The 26,411-nt window shown below is 53.9% G+C and overlaps 1 protein-coding gene and 1 long non-coding RNA gene across 6 annotated transcripts; one reads left to right on the top strand and one right to left on the bottom strand.

Annotated features, from left to right (window-relative positions):
* Positions 1-115: 115 nt before the first annotated feature.
* LOC116955678 (uncharacterized) lies at positions 116-14,540 on the bottom strand. 4 transcript variants are annotated; one of them, XM_032976920.2, is made up of 7 exons: positions 14,440-14,540; positions 11,925-12,013; positions 9,997-10,090; positions 6,904-7,045; positions 5,345-5,540; positions 4,126-4,270; positions 116-1,762 (listed from the first exon to the last, which is right to left on the bottom strand). In XM_032976920.2, exons 1-7 carry the CDS (start codon positions 14,483-14,485, stop codon positions 948-950), a joined length of 1,527 nt encoding a protein of 508 aa, XP_032832811.1. In that variant the 5' UTR covers positions 14,486-14,540; the 3' UTR covers positions 116-947. The 4 variants fall into 4 exon arrangements, with proteins under 4 accessions (XP_032832811.1, XP_032832813.1, XP_032832810.1 ...); XM_032976922.2 differs by having other exon boundaries at positions 11,973-12,013; XM_032976919.2 differs by having other exon boundaries at positions 11,925-12,016; positions 14,440-14,535.
* On the top strand, positions 4,257-23,647 carry LOC142906034 (uncharacterized). 2 transcript variants are annotated; one of them, XR_012930033.1, is made up of 3 exons: positions 4,257-4,344; positions 14,448-14,667; positions 23,441-23,647. It is a non-coding gene; the product is annotated as an uncharacterized LOC142906034 (long non-coding RNA). The 2 variants fall into 2 exon arrangements; XR_012930032.1 differs by lacking the exon at positions 4,257-4,344 and adding an exon at positions 10,084-10,274.
* The last annotated feature ends 2,764 nt before the right edge of the window (positions 23,648-26,411 follow it).

Genomic DNA, 26,411 nt, shown 5'->3' with positions numbered 1-26,411 from the left:
TGTGCTCTCCATGGACCCCCCCACAGCTAAGAAGCGAACATTGCACGTCTGGGCAGATGGTGCCGTGGTGGGAGAACCGGACTCGCCATCGGAAGGTCACGAGTTCAAAGCTTCATTCGGGGGTCAAACTCGACCTTTTATTATCGTCACTTATCGTAACCTGATCATCGTTATAATCAATAATCTGATGGTCATCATGTTATCACCACAACCACCACTATTTTCAGATTCTCATCATCATAATCAGATCACTGTCATAAATGTATCCAGTTATCCATTGGTCATCATCATCATCATCTGTTATCCACCTTTAATCAGGAATCAATAATTTGACCACATACTAATTTAACTGGGCAAATGATTCACGTTCTATACGTAACTTATGTGTTCATTTATCACACAATCAGTAGTCATCCGGTAATCATTTTGATCATCAAGCACCATTCCATCAATCATGATCATCGTTATAATCAATAGTTGTCCATCACCTTTATAATTAATGGATCATCAACCATCTATTATCACCATCAATGTCATCACCTCGAGGATGGAAAACACATATCGCTACTTTATGGTTGTCCTACAGACAGTATGGCTCTTGCCATGGGAATGTGGAATTTCCTAAATTGGGTACAGGGCCACAGATATAGGAGAGTGCCAGCCCAAGCAGGTTTGAGTAGGAAAACTCTTAAATTTAACGTCAAAAATGCCTCGTCACCTACCCCGGCTAATACCCGTGCCAGATTAATCGCAGCGATTGCCTTCGCACGTCAACCAACATTTATTGTTCTGCCGTGAAGACGGGAACACTGAGCGCGCACGCACGAAGCTTTCTCAACCGGCAGAGGGAACTTTCAAAACGCCTGAAAAAAGGGGAACGACTAAAGCATATAATGAAATAAAGGTCGTCGTTAAATGATAATATAACGGCGTGAACACGGCTCGGGTTAGTTTTCAGACGGCTGCTTGAGAGCGTCTTCCAACATGGACTTGAGCTCCTTGTCCTCCGTGTCGACCTGAACGAAGAAGCCGTCTTGGTCCAGCGTGACATCCACCTGGATCTCCCGGTCGTCTCCGTCGGGTGGGAAACCGTCCCGATCCTCCTCGTCGTCGTTGGCGGCGGCGTCTCCGTGACGTCCCTCCTCCTCGTCGGCCTCCTCCCCCCCCGTCGAGGCTTCCCCTCCGTCGGCGTCCGCGCCCCGGCCGGGCGTCGACGCGGCGCCGCCCACCGTTGACGTCTCCCGCCGCGGCCCGGCGTCCACGCCGGCCCTTCCGGCCTCCGTCTCGACTTCGTCGTCGGTCGCCGGCGTCCCCTCGTCGCCGTCTGCTGGCCTCTTCCCCGACCCTTTGCCACCGGCGTCCGGGTCCCCCTCCTCATCGCCGGCATTGTCGCCGGGAGGGTCGCCGGGAGGGTCCACGGCGAACCCGCCCGCAACGCCGCCTGTGACGCCCTCGTAAGGGGCCGTTGCCGCCGTCTCCGCCGTCTCCTCCGCGAACCTCCGGCGGATTTCGCCGTCGTCGTCGTCGGAACCGTCGGGGGAGACCGGTTGACGGCCGGAACAGTTGCAAGCGATTTGGGCCGTCTGGAGGTCGAGGTTCTGGCTGCCGAGCTCGGCTTCCGGGCGACTCGTGCTGCTTCCCCGCTTTCTCTGCTCTTCTGCTTCCCGCTGCCGCTGCTGCCGATGATCATCGTGACGGTGGCTGTGCAGCGTTGCTACTGAGTGCAAGTTGTCCGAGACCGCGTGTTTCTTAACCGCTTTACCTAAGGAGGGCAGATTCCCCACGTCAAAATAACTTAGAACTCAACGCCTGGCGGTAATTAAAACAACAAAATCATGTCAAGTGCTACCGTGCTTGGACTAATGGACTTTTATTTGAATGAGAACGCGGGTACATTAGGGGTGTTTGTTAGTGGTGTGCAGCGTTTCCTCGAAATGCCGGTGCGTCTCTGGGGATAGGCGTGGGGCACACCGGTGTATATCCGTTTTTGTTATCAAAACCACGTTATTTAGTCACTACAAATATAAAAATCAATAAGGACCCAGGTTGTAAAAAATAAAATAAAAACACCAGCATTGAACAGCGCAAATAACAAGCCAATCATGGAGCGCACAGTCCAGCGCTGCACTGGCTGCTGGGCGGCACCCGGGCGGCACCTGGGGGTCCACCTGGGGGGTACCGGGACGGCATCGGGGTGGCACCGGCACGCGGGGCGCTGTGTTTGTGTGGGGCGCTGTGTTTGTGCGGGGCGCTGTGTTTGTGCGGGGCGCTGTGTTTGTGCGGGGCGTGGTGTTTGTGCGTGGTGCTGTGTTTGTGCGTGGTGCTGTGTTTGTGCGGGGCGCTGTGTTTGTGCGGGGCGCTGTGTTTGTGCATGGTGCTGTGTTTGTGCGTGGTGCTGTTTGTGCGGGGCGCTGTGTTTGTGCGTGGTGCTGTGTTTGTGTGGGGCGCTGTGTTTGTGCGGGGCGCTGTGTTTGTGCGGGGCGCTGTGTTTGTGCGGGGCGCTGTGTTTGTGCGTGGTGCTGTGTTTGTGCGGGGCGCTGTGTTTGTGCGGGGCGCTGTGTTTGTGCGGGGCGCTGTGTTTGTGCATGGTGCTGTGTTTGTGCGTGGTGCTGTGTTTGTGCGGGGCGCTGTGTTTATGCGGGGCGCTGTGTTTATGCGTGGTGCTGTGTTTGTGCGGGGCGCTGTGTTTGTGCGGGGCGTGGTGTTTGTGCGGGGCGTTGTGTTTGTGCGGGGCGCTGTGTTTGTGCGGGGCGCTGTGTTTGTGCGGGGCGTGGTGTTTGTGTGGGGCGCTGTGTTTGTGCGGGGCGCTGTGTTTGTGCGGGGCGCTGTGTTTGTGCGTGGTGCTGTGTTTGTGTGGGGCGCTGTGTTTGTGCGGGGCGCTGTGTTTGTGCGTGGCGCTGTGTTTGTGCGGGGCGCTGTGTTTGTGCGGGGCGCTGTGTTTGTGCGGGGCGCTGTGTTTGTGCATGGTGCTGTGTTTGTGCGTGGTGCTGTGTTTGTGCGGGGCGCTGTGTTTGTGCGGGGCGCTGTGTTTATGCGGGGCGCTGTGTTTATGCGTGGTGCTGTGTTTGTGCGGGGCGCTGTGTTTGTGCGGGGCGTGGTGTTTGTGCGGGGCGTTGTGTTTGTGCGGGGCGCTGTGTTTGTGCGGGGCGCTGTGTTTGTGCGTGGTGCTGTGTTTGTGTGGGGCGCTGTGTTTGTGTGGGGCGCTGTGTTTGTGCGGGGCGCTGTGTTTGTGCGGGGCGCTGTGTTTGTGTGGGGCGCTGTGTTTGTGCGGGGCGCTGTGTTTGTGCGTGGTGCTGTGTTTGTGTGGGGCGCTGTGTTTGTGTGGGGCGCTGTGTTTGTGCGGGGCGCTGTGTTTGTGCGTGGTGCTGTGTTTGTGCGGGGCGCTGTGTTTGTGCGGGGCATGGTGTTTGTGCGGGGTGCTGTGTTTGTGCGGTGCGTGGTGTTTGTGCGTGGTGCTGTGTTTGTGCGGGGCGTGGTGTTTCGAGGACACGCTGCATCTGTTGTGTTTACGATTTGACCGTCTTAACCATTTTCTACGTCGACAGCGATTGAGGAGGTAGCAAAATGCAGATCCACCTTGTGCGAGGATGATCTGGCAGCGATGCTGTGATGGTTTTAGCACTGACGAAAATATGATGATTGTGGTAACAATGAAGATGATGCCTGGAGTGCGGCTGATAGTGGTGATGATGTTGTTGATGATGTTGCTGTCGGCGCTGATTATAGCAATGATGGTGATAATACTGGCAGTCGTGCTTATAGGGCTGGTAGTGATTATGATGATGGCGATGGTGATGCTGGCAGTGTTGTTAACACTTGTTGGTAATGATGGCGCTAGCAGCCTAAGTGACGACTGGTTTTGGTATTCATGACGATTCTGTTGACGGCGATGACGACGACGATGCCGATGATCGAGATGACAATGACGTTAATCGTGACAACGATGGTGATTCCGATGACGACGCCGCCGGCGACGACGATGACGACGCTGACGATTACGACGACGACGTCGGTGCCGCTGACGACGACGGCGGCGACGATCGCGACGGCGACGGACCCCGGTGATGGGCGCGGGGGGTGGGGGGCTACGCGGCGAGTGGCGTGGGGGGGGCGGGCGGCACTAACATTTGCTCATGCACTCCAGCAGCTCGATGCGCACGGCGACACGCACGTGCCAGCCCAGCGGCAGCAGGCGGATGAAGCGCGCCACCAGCGGAGGCCGCAGCAGCGACTGCACCGACGAGGAGCGGTCCGAGTTTCCGTAGAAAACCTGGCAGTGGCACGCGGACGTCAGTGACACAGCGGTCGCCGCCGCCGTCGCCGCCACCACAACCATCAGCACGAGTACCACCACCAACACTACCATCCACACGAGTACCACCACCAACACTACCATCCACACGAGTACCACCACCAACACTACCATCCACACGAGTACCACCACCCACTGCCACCACCACCACAACCATCAACACGAGTACCACCACCAACACTACCATCCACACGAGTACCACCACCAACACTACCATCCACACGAGTACCACCACCCACTGCCACCACCACCACAACCATCAACACGAGTACCACCACCAACACTACCATCCACACGAGTACCACCACCCACTGCCACCACCACCACAACCGTCAACACGGGTACCACCACCAACACTACCATCCACACGAGTACCACCACCCACTGCCACCACCACCACTATCATCAACACGGGTACCACAACCACTCACTGCCATCACCATCAACACAGTTACCACCACCGTCACCACCATTCACCGCTACTGCAGCCGCCACCACCTCTTATCACCGCCACCACCGCCACGGCAGGTACTACAGACACCACCACCGTGACCACCACCGCCGCATGCTGCCATCTCGCCACTGCCACCACTACCGCCACCACCACTAATATCATCATTGATAGCAGTGTCAACATCCGTAGCAATGCCAGCAGCAGCATCATCATCATAGTCAGCATCATCGCCAACATCATCGGCAACATCGTCAGCATGAGCGTCGTCATCATCGGCATCATTGTCGGCATCATCGTCGGCATCATCGGCGGCAGCATCATCGGCAGCATCATCGGCAGCATCATCGGCAGCATCATCGTCATCGGCATCATCCGTTTCAGCCGCGTTGGCAGCAAGTGTCGCGCACGAGGGAACCTCCCAGCAAGACGGGGTGCACTGTAATGCTCGCACATCATCAGCAGCTGAAGCATCATTGTGATGAACATGATCGTCACTGGGCGGTGCTGACTACGCTGCACGTGGCTGCCTGTAATCCGGTGCGTAACCGACAACGGTTCCGTTGTGAACCCCAGCCTACCCGGTTGTTGCCGAACTGGTCCTTGTAGTAGACCCAGTTGAGCGCCTCATGGGAGCGGTGGACGACGCTGTACTTGGTCATCCACTCGTCCGTGTCGCAGCGTCCCTGCGTGATGATGCCCGAGATGACTCGCTCCTCGAGCATGTCGAACTGCAGCCACTGCTGCATGTCCTGGAACTTTGAGAGCCACGCGCAGCTGTGCCAAGAGAGGATGGCGGTGGCGGTGATGGCGATGTGATTGAATGATGATGGTGATCGTGGTGATGTGACGATAGTGATAGTGGTGATGGTGATGGTGGTGATGAGATGGAATGGTTGTTGCGATTTGTGATGGTGGGTGGAAGGGACGGTCGGGGTTGGGAGAGTGGAGATGAGCGGATAGGTGGAGCGGTGGATGGAAGGAGGGGTGGGGATGAGATGATTAGAGGATGGAGATGACGGTGATGATGATGATGATGTTGGGCAGAGGAGAATGTGGAAGATGGGGAGAGTGGAGTTGAGAGGGCGGAGACGGGAGAAAGGAAGATGGTGATGCTGCTGGTGGGCAGAGGAGAAGATGGGAGGATGAAAGTGTGGCAGGAGAGGAGAATTGGTGGATGACGATGGGAAGGTGAGAGGGCGAGTTCAGGAGAAGACGGGGGACGAGAGCGAGACATTCAGACATAGAACACACACGTGGCCACTGTGTGAGTCTGTTATGGTGCGTTGCGTATCGCTGTCCGTCTGCATATGCGTGACTTTCAGTGTCGATTGCCCAGTGTTCGTGAGGGCCCATTTCCTTGACACAGCAGGACTCAATTGCGGAGTTTATCTGCGCACTACCACCGGGCTCGTCATTCTCCCACCGCGGTGGTGGGCGTCCACCTAGGACCTCATTCAAACCCCAGATGCCCTGGTCTTGGTTGGCTGATGAAAGCTGCTCGCGAGAATTTCATCACCGCAGCTGGAGTTGGCATGCCCCCCCTTCACCCGCCTTGTCATACCGGGGGGAAATTGGTAAGGTTCAAGACTGACTCAAGACTGACTGTGTGGGTCATGCAGCTGTTCTGGCTGGTTTGGGTACGCGCTCCGGACCTCCTCAGAAACCCCGGATGACGAAGGAGGCGTTGGGCCAGCCGAGAGGAAACCGGCAGGAGCCGACGCTCGCTCAGGGGTTCGGCGCGTGGCCGTGTGTGTGTGTGTGTCTGTGTGCGTATCTATCTATGGGGAGCGGTGGCGTCGCGATTAGCGTGCCGCGCTACGAACCTGGCGACCCGAGTTCGATTCCCGCTCACGGCCATCACCACTGACGATTATCCGAACCGGTCCTGGGCCTTCCCTAGGTCTACTCAGCCTCAAATGAGTACCCAGTGTGGTGCGTAAAAACATCACCACTGGGGAGACAAAGGCGGCCGGGCGTGCTGCTGGCCACGCACCCGCTCGTGTACCGTGCCTGCCTTCATAGGTGCTCGCTAACAGCACTTGTCCCAACAGTCTGCTAAGGCTAACTGGGGGATCTTTGTCTATCTCTGCTTATGAGCGAGCGGGCGGGCGGGCGGGCGGGCGGGCGTCTCTCGTACCCGAAGCCTTGTGCGTTGAGCCTGGCCCGATGCGGAGTCCACGAGGTGTACCAGCCCGTGTACTGATCCTCGTGCGAGCACGAGATCTGAGAGTCCTTCACGGCCCCGGACTCGAACCCCAGCGCCTTGTGGTAGGGGCACTCTGGCGCACGGAGACAAACGCGACTGTTGGCACGGAGCACCGGGTAAAGGTGCAGCCCTACCATCGCCACCGCTGGTGGAAGCGCCTCCGCTTAGAGGGAGCTATCGAGAGCTCCCACTTGATGGTATTTGGCCTACTCTTCCACGCTGGCCATACCCCCCACCCCGCCTCCAAAGGGGGGTTAATGTAAATCTGAGAATCCAACCGGTTATGTGTACTGCATATTCTCAGACAAACCTTACTAATTGGCTGTGTTGGGTGGTGATGGGTTAACGACACGTTTATATTTACGCGCTCTTATCCATAAAAAGAAAAACCTTCATTGTGGAAGTTCCAAATTTCCCACCCGTGCTTGCACTGGCTGCGCGTTGTGTGACACATCACACATCACACCACACACACACACACGGGTGTTTGTGTGGTGTGACACATCAAGTCACACACACGGGTGTGGTGTGGTGTGACATCACGTCACACCACACACGGGTGACACATCACACAACACATCACACCACACACAACACACGCGTTGTGTGTGGTGTGACACATCACGTCACACACACACGGGTGTGTGGTGTGTGTGTGGTGTGACACCACACACAACACAAGCGTTGTGTGTATTCCTGTGCCATGAAGAAGGGGCCATTACCCATAACGAGACTCGGTGTGGCTTTCCGGGTTAAGCAACCGCAGTGGTTGTAATGTTGTTATTGTTGATGATGATGATGACATCGCTGGTGGATGTGGCTGTGTTGCGGTAATTGCCGTGCCCTTTGCTCACCACGCTGAGGAGGAGGAGGCGGCGGCTTAGCGGCTCAGCGGGATTAGCGAGCGCCTCTTTATCTCGGCGTGGGTCCCTAAGCTCCCAAGTGTCGGTGATGCGCCGGTGATGTACCGGTGATGCGTCGGTGATGCACCGGTGATGTACCGGTCATGTACCGGTGATGCACTGGTGATGTACCGGTGATGCGTAAGTGATGCACCGGTGATGTGCCGGTGATGTACCGGTGATGTACCGGTGATGCGTACGTGATGCGTAAGTGATGCGTAGGTGATGCATCGGTGATGTACCGGTGATGCACCGGTGATGCGTAAGTCATGCGCCGGTGATGTACCGGTGATGTACCGGTGATGTACTGCCTCGGGGCCTTCGCCTGCACGCCAGCGGCGTGGCCATCCGGCGTGCAGTGTAACGACTCAAGGGCCAACGTCCCCATGGGGCTCCGGGCCCAGGCCACTCAATCTCTGCGTCTTCGTCTGTGTCATTCCACATCCATGTAACTAAAAATAACTTTTCATTTTTTATTTTACCAGGTAAGGGCCCACTGAGTTGCTTTGTGTGGCTCTTTTTGCAGTAGCGACCAGGCTATCACAAACGAGAGCTCAACACGGTGACTTATCATCGCGTGGACATTTATAGCAACCAAATACTCAAACTCGTGTGTTTTCTAAATGTGGAGGGAAAAAACCGGAGGACCCGGAGAAAATGCACGCGACCACGGGGAGAGAAATACGCAAACTCCAAATACACAGCAGGCTTCGTCAGGGTAGGGATCGAACCCACGACCTCCTGCATACCAGGCGAGGTAGTTAACATCTCCTAGCCATCGTGGCGCTTTTGTCTCTCAAATCACCCCCTCTTAATTCTCAGTTTGTCTCTTTACTCAAGCCTGTCTCTGCATCCCTTAGTCTCACTCGGGGGTCGCGTGATGTACGGGAGGCTTGAGCTCGGTAAGCAGAATACATATTTACTTGTCAGAATCAGAATACATATTTACTTGTCAGAATCAGAATATATATTTACTTGTCAGAATCAGAATATGTATTTACTTTTCAGAATCAGAATATGTATTTATACTGGAGGGGAATTCGAGCTGATCTATATAGAGACGTTTCCGTAGCTTAGTTACGTAATTGTACCGTGATCAGTCTGTGTTCTATCCATGGCGACGCGCACTCCAAGGAAAATTATTACGACATATGGATTTATGTTTGAGCAATATTTTTTATGTTTAAATTGTTTTGGTGTTCCCATTTTGGTGACCCCAGGATACAGCCACATTTGTAAATGTGATTTGTAAATGTAATCCTTCACAATGTATTGAGACTCAATTTGAATGGACAATGTTGTATCGAGGGACTGTGTGGTGTTGTTTTGGTGTGGTCTGGCACTGTTGTTGCTGTTGTTTTTACTACTGCCTCCTTTCCGAAGCTTGGGAATTGATTATGCAATTATAAATGATATGCTTTATTCACTTATTAAAGGGGTGCCACGGTGGTGAGACGTTATCTCCCTCGCATGGTATACAGGAGGTCGGGAATTTGATCCCGAACCTGACGCCTGCTGCTGTATATTTGGAGTTTGCGTGTCTCTCTCTCCCCGTGGCCGCGTGGATTTGTTTCCGGGTCCTCCGGTTTTTCCCTCCACATTTATAAACATTCGTTCAGATAATTTTGATAATTTTTATGCTATGTCCAAATAATGCGACACTTTGTTGAGCTATCATTTGTGGCCGGGTCGCTGCTGAAAAATACGTTCATATCTCAGTGGGCTTTGCCTGGTAGGATGGGGATGGTTTAGTTTTAATTCTGTGTTTGGGTGATTTGTTTACTTTTCTTGTACTGGTCAACTCTATCGTGTGTTTTTGTACTGCTTGTTGTTGTGGCGTTCTTACCCGCCCCTACTGGACATCCGTGGAAAAGAGCTTCACAGCTCATCGGATTCCTCCACTATAAATAAACATTCTGGTTCTCTAGTCCCTCGGCGGATTTCACTTGGTCACCCAAAGTCCGCCTGACACTTGTCACTTGAACAAACGTGTGTGCACGTTTGCTGAACTTGTTTCACGCCGTGCGTAGCCAACCGCGCTAATTGCAGGCGCAGTTGGGGGAGTGTGGACCGTGAATTGGTCGGGGGCCGAAGGGCATCGCCCCTCGCGTTGGCAACTTGCCTGGGATGCAGTCGAGCGCCGGCCGCGTCGATCCGGACTCGAGGCAGCTGCACTGGCACACTTTGTCTCCCAGCTGCTGCCCCACCTGATTGTCCTGAGGCAAGACGACGTTTCTCTGTCAGGCGAGCGCCGTGCCGAGAGAGGTCGGCACGCCCCGCGGCGCGGCGCCGAAGGGGGCGCCGTCGGTGTGCGGCGCACGCGACGCAGGAGCCTGCCTCGACCGGGGTTGTGTTTTCGGCCCGACTCTTCCAAGTTGTACAGATGTCTTGGAAGAGGAAGTGAGTGCCCCCACACTTTCCCCCACCGCGCGCCACCTGCCGATCATCGACTTTACTAGGCGCCACGGTGGCTAGGAGATGTTAACTACCTCGCCTGGTGTACATGAGGTCGTGGGTTCGATTCCGACTGTGACGCCTGCTGTATATTTGGAGTTTGCGTGTCTTTCTCTCATCATAATCACACTGACGGGATGTTAGCTACCTCGCCTGGTATGCATGAGATCGTGGGTTCGATCCCGACCCTGACGCCTGTTGTATTTATGGAGTTTGTGTGTCTTTCTCCCCATGGTCACGTGGATGTTTATCCGAGTCCTCAGTTTTTTTCTTCCACATTTGGAATCAACATCACACGTTTAGAGTTTGTGGCTGCAATACATTTCTACACGTTGATAAGCCACTTCATTGAGCTTCTATTTGTGGCCAGGTCGCTTCTGTAAAAGAGTTACATAGCTAAGTGGGTGTTACCTGGTAAAATAAAAATAGTGAAGTTGTTTTTACACTGTGGCTGGGTGGACGGAGGCGATGGAGTGGGGAGGCAGGATTCAAGAATCTCGACCCATTCTTTCAACTGCCGTGTCAGGACATGGAATCGAACCCCGACTTGTGTGTGGACGGTCAGTCCAGTGCGCTGTTATTAAACATTAACGGTTCAAAAGGTTACCGTATTCTCCTTGTTACCACACGTTTATATCTGAAGGCCAAACCGGTAAAATAAAAATAAACTTGCCGATGTTTCAAGCGGTTACTGGTAATGTAAATAACCTGATTGTAACAACCCTGATGCTTTACTTTGAATACTCACAACGACGAATGTGACGAGGCTGTGTTGTGTGTCAGCGAGTTTTGCGTCGAACGAGGATCCGCATGGAACGGAGACGGCCCTCGCCGATACCGCCTGGCAGTTCCCCAGCGTTGACGCAAGACGGCCCTGACTCCGCTGATGAGACGCTGAATGTCGAAACTGGTCCAGCGTATTCTTGGACTGAACCAATGCTGCTGTAGTGGTGCACCCCAAAAGCATATGCACACGAGGTGCACTACCGTTGCCTGGTTATCAAATTACACCTCTACAGCATTCGTTTATAATCACCGGCCGAGTTATTAGTCTCCGTATTTATGCATTAAAATATCTAAGTGTTCTGTTTTGTAAGTTTTGTCTTAGCAGCGCATCTTAGGTTGTATAATGGGACCTTGTGGGAAAACACGTTTCTATGTATGGTGCGATTTTTCACTTTACGCTCAGGTTTTCAAAGACGCAACCCAAACAAACGTGTGTCGAGGAGCACCCGTAACAATGTTTGTGTGTGTGGGGAGCGGTGGTGTAGCGGTTAGCGCACTGCGCTACAAACCTGGCGGCCCGAGTTCAATTCCCGCTCGTGACTATCATCAGTAACGATTATCCAAACCGGTCCTGGGCCTTCCCTAGGTATACACAGCCTCAAATGAGTACCCGGTGCGGTGAGTAAAAACGTCGCCACCGGGGAGACAAAGGCGACCGGGCGTGATTTTGGCCACCCACCCTCTCGTGTGCCGTGCCGGCCTTCATAGGTGCTCGCTAACAGTACCTGCCTCAACAGTCTGTTCAAGCCTACACGGGGGATCATTGTCTTTGTGACGAAACGGCGGTGTGCGGGTCGATGTTGGCATCACCACGGTATCCTCACGAGGACTTGGCTGAGTGCGGGGGCTCGTGCGAACCTGTGAGTCCCAGGTGTCCGTAGCTCCTGCGAGGCAGATAGCTGCTGGGGAGAGACGGGGAGACAACGTCGCTCATGATGCCGCACCGGAGCCGGGAACCAACTCAGGCAACCGGAACCCGGGCACCCGGTGTTCACTGCTCATTTTCGAGAAATTGAAACCAAATACGGAACCATCATTTTAAATTGCACGCTCCGAAACGAACGGATTGGGTTGGGTTACCGGATGAATCCGGTGAGCGCCACGGTGGCGAGATGTTTACTCCCTCGCCTGGTATACAGGAGTTTGTGTGTTCGGTCCCAACCCTGACGACGCCTGTATACTTGGAGTTTGCATGTTCTCCCCGTAGTCGTGTGGATTTTTCTCCGGGTCCTCCGGTTTGTCCCTTCACGTTTAGAAACATGCGCTTAGAGCATTTGGATGCTCTACATTTCCACATGATTATAAGACACTTCGTTGAGCTATCATTTGAAATAGCCGGGTCACTTCCCAAAAAAATATACATAGCTTAGTGGGGTCTTACCTGGTAAAAATCTAAAACAGTTTTCTCAGTTTTAAGTGGTTAATCGAAACTGATAAACCTTCCGCTTGAGTTGTATATGACCGGCCCCCGAAAATCAATGGGATCACCTCCCTGACACGGCCACTCATGCGGCAGTGATTGAGGCCTCGCTCTCCCACAACACGTGGACACTCCACCGCCCGCGTCGACCTGGCCACGCGCTGCTGACAAGCGCCGGATTAGTTGAGACCGACCCAAAGGTTTTGTCGGCCGTGAACACAACGCAACAACAATATATGTGTGGAAGGTCGCCAGGCTGACGTACCTCAATTTAATGTGATGTATTCTTCGTGATAAGATACACGCGTGTCTATTATAATTGTTATAAATGTATTACTGGCGTTATACACCGCGTCAATGCCCGATACATTGTGTACTATGCTCATAGGACGAGTCTTTTAAGAGTCACTCTTCTAATAGGGTCAGTATATTAGATAGACACTGGTCTAATAGGGTCAGTATATTAGATAGACACTGATCTGGTAGGGTCACTATATTAGATAGACACTGATCTGGTAGGGTCACTATATTAGATAGACACTGATCTGGTAGGGTCAGTATATTAGATAGACACTGGCCTGGTTGTCTCAGTATATTAGATAGACACTGGTCTGGTAGGGTCAGTATATTAGATAGACACTGGTCTGGTAGGGTCAGTATATTAGATAGACACTGGTCTGGAAGGGTCACTATATTAGATAGACACTGGTCTGGTAGGGTCAGTATATTAGATAGACACTGGTCTGGTAGGGTCACTATATTAGAGAGACACTGGTCTGGTAGGGTCACTATATTAGATAGACACTGGTCTGGTAAGGTCACTATATTAGATAGACACTGATCTGGTAGGGTCTCTATATTAGATAGACACTGGTCTGGTAGGGTCAGTATATTAGATAGACACTGATCTGGTAGGGTCACTATATTAGATAGACACTGGTCTGGTAGGGTCACTATATTAGATAGACACTGGTCTGGTAGGGTCAGTATATTAGATAGACACTGGTCTGGTAGGGTCACTATATTAGAGAGACACTGGTCTGGTAGGGTCACTATATTAGATAGACACTGGTCTGGTAGGGTCACTATATTAGATAGACACTGATATGGTAGGGTCACTATATTAGATAGACACTGGTCTGGTAGGGTCACTATATTGGTGCAGGAGAGGTCACCGGCGCAAGTGGTGCCACGGTGCCTACGAGATGTTAACTCCCTCGCCTGGTCCACAGGAGGTCCGTGGGTTAGATCCCGACCCCTGACAACGCCTGCTGTATATTTGGAGTTTGCGTGTCTCTCTCGCCGTGGTCGCATGGATTTTTCTCCAGATCCTCCGGTTTTTCCCTCGACATTTTTTTAGTCTCTTATAATTGAGAGTTATTTAGAGTATTTGGCTGCTGCTGTAACAAGCCACTCCGTTGAACTATCATTTGCGATGGCCAGGTCGCTTCTCGAAAAAGAGCTACGCAGCTCAGTGGCGTCTTAGCTGGTAAAATAAACAAAACGAACATAGGAAGGGCTCACAAGTGATGCCATCGCATCTACCCCTCCAAGGAACAAAACGGGAGGATTTCTCCACAAATCCGGCTGTCGCCTGATGAAGCTGGTTGTAATTACTGGCGAGACGTTGTACTCGGATTGTAAATGTTGTGGCTTGGCTCTCCAACACACCGGTTAGTGCTGTACTAGTGACGAATTGCCCACGTTCTGTTTACGTGACAACCCTTACTAGTTGGCTGTGTCAGGTGGTGGCGGGTTTTAACGACACATTTATATATTTACGCGATCTAACCCCAAAAAACCCGTGTTATGGATAAGCATAGTTTAGTTTAAAAAATAAAATAAACATTTAGTTTAGTTTGGCGTTGCCGTGTCGTGGCGAAGTCACCGTGTGCCTTCTCTCACCTGTGCAGGTGAGGAGCGCCAGCGCCATCGCTCGCCCTGTCGCCATCGCCACCGCCGCTGCTGCTCGTGCCTCCTGCCCAAACCTCCTGCCCGACCTCGGCGACAGCCAAGCGGAGACCTCTCGCTCATCCGCAGATTAGAGCAGCCTCCAAGACATCCGTCCGCTAAGTCCCAAAGACATCCGCTAATCCGGATTGGGACCGCCGTCCGATGTCGTGGGCCCTGAAGGTGAGCGCCTCCGCCCCGCGCCTGCGCTGCTGCCGTGCCACGCAGCCTGCGTCCCCTCCCGCGTGCGTCCCTCCCGCGTGCGTCCCCTCCCGCGTGCGTGCGCTCGTGGTGCCTGCGTGTTGGCGCTTAGCGCGCGGTGGTCACACGTGCGGGCGGCTCTCCAGGCTGGACCGTGCTGCAAACGCGGCCCGCTATGCCGATGGGGGGAGCGGTGGCGCAGCGGTGGGGGCGATGCGCTGCGAACCCCGGCAAGCCGAGTTCAATTCCCGCTCACGGCCAACACCGGTGACGATTATCTGAACCGGTCCTGGGCCTCCCACGACGTAGACTGTTGGGGAAGTGCTGTTAGCGAGCACCTATGAAAGCTGGAATGGTACGCAAGGGGGTGGGTGGTCAGCACCACGCCCGATCCCCGGTGGCGATGTTTACACACCGCACCAGGTGCTCATTTGAGGCTGAGTCGACCTAGGGAAGGCGCAGGACCGTTTCAGATTATCGTCACCGGTGTTTGCCATGAGCGGGAATCAAAGCCGGGTCGCCGGGTTCGTAGCGCAGCGCTTCCCTTCACCCACACACACCCCCACACACACACCCACACACACACACCCACACACACACACCCACACACACACACACCAACAACAACCAACAACCGCCATTCGCCACTAAGTGGCGGTGACGTCACCACGACGCTTGTGCCAGGCTATGTGCACCTTGAGGCTACGTGAAGTGTCGAACGCCCGCTGGCAGGAGGTCACGGGGCAGACCCAGGTGCCACGGGTCGACTGACTGAGATGACTGGCTGATGCACCACCTGTGCCCCCTACTGTGCCAACCTGCTGTGCTTTAGCCACCCGGCGCTCCGCTCGTTGTTCTGAGCGTCGCTCCTCCGCCCTCCGTTGTTGTTGGAGGGCGACTGCCTCCAACTGCCCAGTAGCATCCTTCACGAGCCTCCTCCACAAAGGCCGATCTTGACACCGCTGGTACCAGTCATCGGCAAGTCCACTCAGCTCCACGTCCTCCTGTACCACATCACTCCATCTCTTCTCTAGCCCGTGCCGCGCCCGCTTAGCCCCCTCAATCCGGCCAAACAAAAGCTGTTTCGGCATGCGGTGGCTGGGCATGCGGGCTACATGACCCAGCCATCGCAGCCTTGCCTGCCGGAGGAGCTCACCGATGGGACACTGCCCAGATCTTTCAAGGATTTGTGAGCTCCTCACACAATCCAGTCTGGTTAAACCCAGGATGGATCGTAGGCAGGCCAGCCTAAATGTTTCCAACCGGCGAAGATGTTCCATTAGGGGGGTCCACGTTTCGCAAGCATAGAGAAGGGAGGGAATGACCATGGCCGAGAAGACCTGAAGCTTAGTGCGGAGCGACAGACCAGGTAGCTTCCACACAGCGTTACGCAACCGATGAAAAGATATTGCCGCTCGACTGATTCGGAGTGAGACCTTTGCTGTTAAACTGGAGCCGGTCATAAGCACACTGCCCAGGTATGGGAAACTCTCCACTCTCTCCACAACTGCCCCATCACCGATTGGGAGTTGTGGGGGTGGAGTGTCCGATGGTACAAAATACCCAGGCAGGTGCTTAGTTTTGGTGGGGCTGATGGTAAGGCCCCACCTCTTAGTGGCACGCTCCAGTCTCAGCAGCAGCGTCTCCAACTCCTCCTCTGACTGAGCAGCTATTACCAAATCATCAGCATACATAACGTGGTTGAGCAATAGGCAGCCATCCTTTGACCGCACCCGGGCATCGATTAGCCTCCCATTATATCTGTACCATATGGAGATTCCCCCGGTACAGCTATTGAAGGCTTCACGAACTAAGTGGTCAAAATAGATGTTAAATAATGTGGGAGCCAGAGGACATCCCTGTCGCACCCCAAGGTGTACAGGGAATGGCTCTGACTCCCGGCCACGTAGTTTTACCCGGGCCCGCTCACCATCATGAAGGTCCTTAATGATCGTGAGCAGAGGGTCAGGTACTCCAAAAGCACGAAGAACGACCCAGAGCCCAGGCCTACTGATGGTATCATAGGCCTTGACCAGGTCAATAAAGCAGAGATGTAGGTCTTGTTGGAATTCCCTACACCTCTGCTGTAGCAGACGGACAGAAAATATGGCATCCGCATTGGGGCTCCGCAAGCCTCTCCTCAGCGTGCCTGGCAAGGCGATGCTGAATAATCCTTGCCAGGATCTTTCCCGGCACACTGAGGAGTGAGATGCCCCTGTAGTTGTTACAGTCTGTGCGGTCCCCCTTCTTAAAAAGGGGGACCACCAGGGCATCCTTCCAATCCTGCGGAACCCGTCCAGTGGTCCAGACTGTTGTTATGATGTCATATCGGGCAGTCTGTGCACAAACGCCACCCTCCCTCAGCATTTCGCTTGGGAGATCATCTCTGCCCGCTGCCTTTCCTGGTCTCAGACTCCGGATCGCCTTCAATACTTCCTCAGCAGATGGCACCTCAGCCAGCCACTCACAGGGGGTGACTTCTTCCAATATTTGAGGCACCGCAGCCTCAGCAGGGTCATCCTCACTTTGTGCCACGATGTTTTCCTGGCGGAGGGATTTTCCCTCCCCCAGGACCTCACAGAAATGCTCAGCAAATCTGCGAACCTGTTCCTGGGGGTCGGAGATTGGATCACCGTTTTTTCCCCTAATGATGGTAATAGGTGTGGCGCTGCAGGTTACTTTTTTGATGGAGTTAAATAGAGATTTGTGATCCCGGGCCACTGAGGCAGACTCCATCTCCTCAGCAACCCGCGACCACCACCCATCCTTGCAGCGCCTCATGGCTCTCCGAACCTCCGAGCGAAGGCTGCGGTAAGCCTCCTCATTCTCTGACGTGGGATTCTGTAGCCGATGACAGTGGGCCTGTCGCTTTTTCTCAACCATCCTGAACACCTCCTCTGTCAGCCAGGGTCTCTGGGGAGGTCTGGACCGCGTACCCAAAACAGCCATTGCAGCTGCATGAGTCACAGTCCTAAACCTCGCCCATTTACCCTCGACATCAGGAGGAGTCGGGGACGATGCCAACCCCAGCCGCAAGCGATGTTGAAATTCTCGCTTGCAACTTTCATCAGATAACTGAGACCAGGCCACTTTATGTTGGAATGGGGTCCTGGGTGTACACCCACCACCGGAGTGATAGAATGGCAGGCGCATCTTACAGATGACTAGTCGATGGTCAGAGGGCAGATCAGCTACACGGTAGGTCCTGGTGTCAAGGACATGGGCTCGCATTCGCTGGTCCGTCACTATGTAGTCCAACAGATGTTCTTGCTTGGACCCGGCATGCATCTATGATGTTGTGTGGATACGCCGATGCCGGAACAGCGTGTTGGTAATTACAAGCCCATGGGCTGCACAAAAATCTAGCAGCCTCCTACCGTTGTTATTGAGCTGATCTTGCCCATGCCCTCCAATCACTCCAGACCAGGTGCCAGTATCATGACCAACTCGGGCATTGAAGTCACCCAACATGATGACTCTATCCCGAGGGGCCACTTTAGCCAGCACCTGTGACAGGAGGTCATAGAAGGCATCTGGCTCATCGGCTTTGCCTGCATCCCTCCACGGATGTTCATCTTCGGTGGGGGCATAAGTATCCACGACCACCATTCCTCGCCTCCGGTTGATGGGAAGGGGAGCCCAAAGTAGCCTGGGGCTTACAGCTTCCCACACCTCACCGCCACGCTCCCACGCCCCCTTCATTCTTTTGTTCAAAAGAAGACCCACACCCTGTTGTTTGGCAGTCTGCTGCCCCGAGTAGAGGACTGTCTACCCCTCATGGTGGCAGGAGCCAGAGCCGGTCCACCGGACCTCCTGAATGCCGCATAGATCCAGGCGGTACCGGTCCAGCTCCCGACAGAGGAGTGGCAGCCTCTCCTCTGCAGTGAGCATTCGAACATTCCACGTGGCCACCCGTAGTGGCTTTTCGTTGTTTCTGGAGTAGCCCCGAGGGTAGGTATTCAATCTCCTGGCTCCGCCAATTGGGGTTTGGCCAGGAGACGTCATAGACGCCTGGCCCCCCCGGGGCCTCCGGCACAAGCTTATTAGTTTCATATTTCAGTTTAATTCGTGGTTTCGTGGTAATTAATTGAAGGTGGAGGGGTTACCAGCCCCTCGCACCCGTCCAGAGCCCCCGTTTAGCCCCTGTGGTGGACACATATGCCATGAGGGGAGGAGCCAATCAAAATTGGATCTCCCCCCACAGCACTGTCCACGACAGAGTTGCCCGTCCGGCACCGCGAGGAGGTAGGGGGTTGTTTTGCCGGACACACCCACACACACACCCACACACACACACACCCACACACACCCACACACACACACACCCACACACACACCCACACACCCTCACAACAACAACAACCGCCATTCGCCACTAAGTGGCGGTGACGTCACCACGACGACGCTTGTGCCAGGCTATGTGCACCTTGAGGCCACGTGAAGTGTCGAACGCCCGCTGGCAGGAGGTCACGGGGCAGACCCAGGTGCCACGGGTCGACTGACTGAGATGACTGGCTGATGCACCACCTGTGCCCCCTACTGTGCCAACCTGCTGTGCTTTAGCCACCCGGCGCTCCGCTCGTTGTTGTGAGCATCGCTCCTCCGCCCTCCGTTGTTGTTGGAGGGCGACTGCCTCCAACTGCCCAGTAGCGTCCTTCACGAGCCTCCTCCACAGAGGCCGATCTTGACACCGCTGGTACCAGTCATCGGCAAGTCCACTCAGCTCCACGTCCTCCTGTACCACATCACTCCATCTCTTCTCTAGCCTGTGCCGCGCCCGTTTAGCCCCCTCGATCCGGCCGAACCAAAGCTGTTTCGGCATGCGGTAGCTGGGCATGCGGGCTACATGACCCAGCCAACGCAGCCTTGTCTGCCGGAGGAGCTCACCGATGGGACCTTGCCCAGATCTTTCAAGGTTTTGTGAGCTCCTCACACAATCCAGCCTGGTTAAACTCAGGATGGATCGTAGGCAGGCCAGCCTAAATGTTTCCAACCAGCGAAGATGCTCCATTAAGGGGGTCCACGTTTCGCACGCGTAGAGAAGGTAGAGAATGACCATGGCCGAGAAGACCTGAAGCTTAGTGCGGAGCGACAGACCAGGTAGCTTCCACACAGCGTTACCCAACCGATGAAAAGATATTGCCGCTCGACTGATTCGGAGTGAGACCTCTGCTGTTAAACTGGAGCTGGTCATTAGCACACTGCCCAGGTATGGGAAACTCTCCACTCTCTCCACAACTGCTCCATCACCGATTGGGAGTTGTGGGGGTGGAGTGTCCGATGGTACAAAATACCCAGGCAGGTGCTTAGGTTTGGTGGGGCTGATGGTAAGGCCCCATCTCTTAGTGGCACGCTCCAGTCTCAGCAGCAGCGTCTCCAACTCCTCCTCTGAATGAGCAGCTATTACCAAATCATCGGCATACAAAACGTGGTTGACACACACACACACACACCCACACACACCCACACAACCACACACACACCCACACACACACCCACACCCATACGCACACACAGGCACACACACACCCACACACCCACGCACACAACCACACACACACAACCACACACACACACCCACACACACCCCCCCACACACACACCCACACACACAACCACACACACACACACCCACTCAACAACAATAACAACCGCCTTTCCACCACTCAGTGGCGGTGACGTCACCACGGCGCTTTGTGCCAGGCTAGGTGCACTTTGGGGCCGTCACGTGAAATGTTGAAGGCTCGCTGTTGGCAGGAGCTCACGGAACAGACCCAGGTGGTGCCATGGGTTGACCGAGACCCACTCATCCACACGCACACACGCTCGTGCATACAGTGTGGGCTGATGTTTGCATACACGGTGTGATTAGGACACGGAGCAGATGGTGGTGGTGCTGCTGCTGCGATTTGGCTCGGGATTAGTCATTATGATGCTGCTGCTGTCGAGCTACCGCTGACATCATCCCACTTGTAGCGCTCGGACGTAATCCAGCTATTTAGAAATCGGGGTTGAGGTTGGTGGATCGGACAGAGATTCATTAAGCTCCCAAACCTAATTGGGGTTCATGAATCCGTATTCATTGCGGAGATTTTTATTGTCTTATGCAGAGACCCACAGACTCACACAGAGACCCACAGACTCACACAGAGACCCACAGACTCGCACAGAGACCCACAGACTCACACAGACCCACAGACTCACACAGACCCAAAGACACGCACATAGACCCACACACTCGCACAGAGACCCACACACTCGCACAGAGACCCACAGACTCGCACAGAGATCCACAGACTCGCACAGAGACCCACAGACTCACACAGACCCACAGACTCACACAGACCCACAGACTCACACAGACCCACAGACACGCACATAGACCCACACACTCGCACAGAGACCCACACACTCTCACAGAGACCCACAGACTCGCACAGAGACCCACAGACTCGCACGGAGACCCACAGACTCACACGGAGACACACAGACACACACGGAGATACAGACTCACATAGAGACCCACAGACTTGCACAGAGACCCACAGACACGCACAGAGACCCACAGACTCACATAGAGACCCACAGACTCGCACAGAGACCCACAGACTCGCACAGAGACCCACAGACTCACACAGAGACCCACATACTCGCACAGCGAACCACAGACTCGCACAGAGACCCACAGACTCGCACAAAGACCCACAGACTCGCACGGAGAACCACAGACTCACACGGAGAACCACAGACTCACACGGAGACACACAGACTCACACGGAGACACACAGACTCACACGGAGACACAGACTCACATAGAGACCCACAGACTCGCACAGAGACCCACAGACTCGCACAGAGACCCACCGACTCACACAGACCCACAGACTCACACAGAGACCCACAGACTCGCACAGAGACCCACAGACTCGCACAGAGACCCACAGACTCGCACAGAGACCCACATACTCGCACAGAGACCCACAGACTCGCACAGAGACCCACGTACTCGCACAGAGACCCACAGACTCGCACAGAGACCCACAGACTCGCACTGAGACCCACAGATACGCACATAGACCCAGATACTCTCACAGAGACCCACAGACTCGCACAGAGACCCAGAGACTCGCACAGAGACCCACAGACTCGCACAGAGACCCACAGACACGCACAAGGACCCACAGACTCGTACATAAACCCACAGACTCGCACGGAGACCCAGAGACTCGCACAAGGACCCACAGACACGCACGGAGACCCACAGACTCGCACGGAGACCCACAGACTCACACGGAGAACCACAGACTCACAAGGAGACACACAGACTCACACAGAGACACAGACTCACATAGAGACCCACAGACTCACACAGAGACCCACAGACTCGCACAGAGACCCACAGACTCGCACAGAGACCAACAGACTCGCACAGAGACCCACAGACTCGCACAGAGACCCACATACTCGCACAGAGACCCACAGACTCGCACAGAGACCCACGTACTCGCACAGAGACCCACAGACTCGCACAGAGACCCACAGACTCGCACTGAGACCCACAGACACGCACATAGACCCAGAGACTCGCACAGAGACCCACAGACTCGCACAGAGACCCAGAGACTCGCACAGAGACCCACAGACTCGCACAGAGACCCACAGACACGCCCAAGGACCCACAGACTCGTACATAAACCCACAGACTCGGACGGAGACCCAGAGACTCGCACAAGGACCCACAGACACGCACGGAGACCCACAGACTCGCACGGAGACCCACAGACTCACACGGAGAACCACAGACTCACAAGGAGACACACAGACTCACACGGAGACACAGACTCACATAGAGACCCACAGACTCACACAGAGACCCACAGACTCGCACAGAGACCAACAGACTCGCACAGAGACCCACAGACTCGCATAGAGACCCACAGACTCGCACATAGACCTACATACTCGCACAGAGACCCACAGACTCGCACAGAGACCCACAGAGACGCACAAAGACCCACAGACATGCACAAGGACCCACAGACTCGTACATAAACCCACAGACTCGCACGGAGACCCAGAGACTCGCACATGAACCCACAGACATGCACAGAGACCCACAGAGTCGCACGGAGACCCACAGACTCGCACAGCGACCCACAGACTCACACGGAGAACCACAGACTCACACGGAGACCCACAGACTCACACGGAGACCCACAGACTCACACGGAGACACAGACTCACATAGAGACCCACAGACTCACACAGAGACCCACAGACTCGCACAGCGACCCACAGACTCACACGGAGAACTACAGACTCACACGGAGACCCACAGACTCACACGGAGACCCACAGACTCACACGGAGACACAGACTCACATAGAGACCCACAGACTCGCACAGAGACCCACAGACTCGCACAGAGACCCACAGACTCGCACAGAGACCCACAGACTCGCACAGAGACCCACAGACTCGCATAGAGACCCACAGACTCGCACATAGACCTACAGACTTGCACAGAGACCCAGAGACTCACAGAGAGACGCAGTGCAGTCAGTTTTCTCTGGGTTCTACACTTTACTAAAAAACGAGGCGATCATTTTGTCGGGGTTGTTTATATGTATATGTTTATATTGGCGAAACATCCCAATGTAGCCTAACCCTCCTGAAAAACAAAGTCTTGAGACTCGGCGAAGCTTCCCTTGAGAAATAAAATGATTTATTGTCGCGACCGCAACTCCCATTGCAGGATGACGAGAGGTGGCGACGGTGGCTGGGGAGGAGGCCTTCATCCAGCAGTGGGTGGAGCGTGGCCGATGACTCCAGCCCTCGTCGTGGCTCGCAAGGCCGTCACCAAATCGCCCAAACTCAGAAGCTAGGCGGAGGTTGAGCCCAGAGGGCGCTCGGCTGGCGGGCCACCTTGCAGAACAAGGTGCTGTAGGCTGGTGATGCTGCGGGGGGGGGGGGGGTGGGGGGCGGCTACGTGGTGGGCAGCAGAGGGCAGCGCGCCAACAGTAATCATTGTTGTGCTGTACGTCTATGTTCCAATGTCCACATTGAAAAACCCTCACCAGCCCGCACCGGCCAGCGTGGTGAAGTATGGTCAAACATTCCCCCATGACCCGATCGCCATAGGGAGGCCCTCATCCAGCAGTGGATTGACGTAACGCCCGAACGTACATATTATTATCCAAATAACTTTAGCCACAACTCGCTCCTCTGGTCCGTGGGGCTCTATGACAGTGTTTGGGGTCTCTACGTAACTCTGTGCGAGTCTATGGGTCGCTATGTATCAGAATCAGAATCTTTATTTGGACTAGAGGAATCCGATGAGCTATGAAGCTCTTTTTCATAGACGTCCAGTAGGTTCCACAGATATCCAGTAGGTTCCACAGATGTCCAGTAGGTTCCACAGACGTCCAGTAGGTTCCACAGATGTCCAGTAGGTTCCACAGACGTCCAGTAGGTTCTACAGATGTCCAGTAGGTTCCACAGATGTCCAGTAGAAGTAAGTCACTGGCGGCCAGTAAATCCGCATCAACTCGCTCCGGTTGAGAACCCAGCGGCTCTACAGTGAGGGAAAGAAGTATTTGATCCCCTGCTGATTTTGTACGTTTGCCTACTGACAAAAAAATGATCAGTCTATAATTTTAATGGTAGGTTTATTTGAACAGTGAGAGACAGAATAACAACAAAAACATCCAGAAAAACGCATGTCAAACATTATTCTTTGGGGGTGTTTTTCTGCTAAGGGGACAGGACAACTTCACCGCATCAAAGGGACGATGGACGGGGCCATGTACCGTCAAATCTTGGGGGAGAACCTCCTTCCCTCAGCCAGGGCATTGAAAATGGGTCGTGGATGGGTATTCCAGCATGACAATGACCCAAAACACACAGCCAAGGCAACAATGGAGTGGCTCAAGAAGAAGCACATTAAGGTCCCGGGGTGGCCTAGCCAGTCTACAGACCTTAATCCCATAGAAAATCTGTGGAGGGAGCTGAAGGTTCGAGTTGCCAAACGTCAGCCTCGAAACCTTAATGACTTGGAGAAGATCTGCAAAGAGGAGTGGGACAAAATCCCTCCTGAGATGTGTGCAAACCTGGTGGCCAACTACAAGAAACGTCTGACCTCTGTGATTGTCAACAAGGGTTTTGCCACCAAGTACTAAGTCATGTTTTGCAGAGGGGTCAAATACTTATTTCCCTCATTAAAATGCAAATAAATTTATAACATTTTTGACATGCGTTTTTCTGGATTTTGTTGTTATTCTGTCTCTCACTGTTCAAATAAACCTACCATTAAAATTATAGACCGATCATATCTTTGTCAGTGGGCAAACGTACAAAATCAGCAGGGGATCAAATACTTTTTTCCCTCACTGTACGTCTCTGACACGGTCATTATGACCCCCTCCCCTGTGTCCTGAGTCATCCGTCCACTTCCCCATGCGGCTTTGAAAAACACGATTCTGAGGTCTGCCTAATGAGCTCGCACGAGACGTGAGACGGTCAGCGCATTGACAGACTCCCAGTAGCCCACGCAGGGCCGAGTGCTAGGCTCGTGTTTCCGTCGGGCACAATGGCACGAGCGGCCAAAAGTGCTTTGCCTTTTAACTCTCATAGGTGAAAGCGTTTATGCATTAGCTCTGTCCGTCCATCTCTCGTGTGCCGGTCTATCCGTTCCATCTCACCGTCCATTCATCCGTCCGTCTCTCTGTCTGTTTCTCCACACGTTTGTCCGTCAGTGCCGACGTGACTGATCCTTACGTCATAGCAGGCAGTGCATGCTGAGAAATAATGGAGCAGTCAAAATTCTGATTGTGCAGACGTTAATCCGGAGCGTAATTGAGTTCCATGTCTGAATTCCCGTCCTCTTGTGACCCACATGGTGCTGGCACAAGTCACGTGGTCTCCTCGTGCTCCTGGGTTTTCTCCGGGTACATCGGTGGTCACTGGCTAAGGGCCGGCGGTAGGGACCAGCGGTAGGGCGGCTCTTGCCGCATGTCGCGAACGCTCGCGGTTCGAGCCCGACAAGAATTTGTGGTTTGTTAATTCTTCAAAGCGGGTAAATTTGGTGCCACGGCACGGGCTCACAATGGTCTCTTCGTTTTAAATGACGTCACGAGATCTGGAACTTTCCAACGGGATGCTATTGCCGCACGGTACTTTATGGTTAATCCACTCGTGGTATTAACCAGGGTGGTCCCGCGCTGAAGCTCCGCATTACAAAATTGCAACAGGTTTCTACTTTTCTTGGGTCAGATCATCGCATCGAAATCAGCAGGGGATGAAATACTTTTTTCCCTCACTGTATACATACACACACGCGCACCATTTCCAGAGACTGTACATAGTAGTGGCGATCGTAAAACCCCTTTAGCGGTGTTTGCACGGCACACAGCTTTACTCCCCTTATTATTTGTGAGCCATCTCGCCCAGGCGAGAGTTGGCCTGGGTGGGGTGAGTGGGGCAGTGGCCCTCAGAATCCTCCATCTTAGAGCAGCGCGAGATGACAACAACATCAACAATAACATCAACATCAACAATAACATCATCAACAACATCAATAATATCATCAACAACATCAACAACATCAACAATAACATCAACAACATCAACAATAACATCAACATCAACAACATCAACAATAACATCAACAACATCAACAATAACATCATCAACAACATCAACAATAACATCAACAATAACATCAACAA

The sequence above is a fragment of the Petromyzon marinus genome, chromosome 61 (assembly GCF_048934315.1).
Source record: "Petromyzon marinus isolate PM22_M1 ecotype Great Lakes invasive population chromosome 61, UKy_Petmar_22M1.pri1.0, whole genome shotgun sequence".
NCBI classification, from domain to species: Eukaryota; Metazoa; Chordata; class Hyperoartia; order Petromyzontiformes; family Petromyzontidae; genus Petromyzon; species Petromyzon marinus.
Note: the sequence above shows the minus strand (reverse complement) of the source record. Positions and strands in the feature narration are given on the sequence as shown.

Excerpts from the sequence above, each read along its gene's own strand:
- LOC116955678 (XM_032976919.2), bottom strand. The coding sequence starts at position 14,485 with ATGGCGACAGGGCGAGCGATGGCGCTGGCGCTCCTCACCTGCACAG. Across the intron at positions 4,271-5,344 it reads ACCAGTTCGGCAACAACCGG|GTTTTCTACGGAAACTCGGA; the intron begins GTAGGCTGGGGT and ends TGCCACTGCCAG. Across the intron at positions 1,763-4,125 it reads GCTGGAGTGCATGAGCAAAT|GTAAAGCGGTTAAGAAACAC; the intron begins GTTAGTGCCGCC and ends TGCCCTCCTTAG.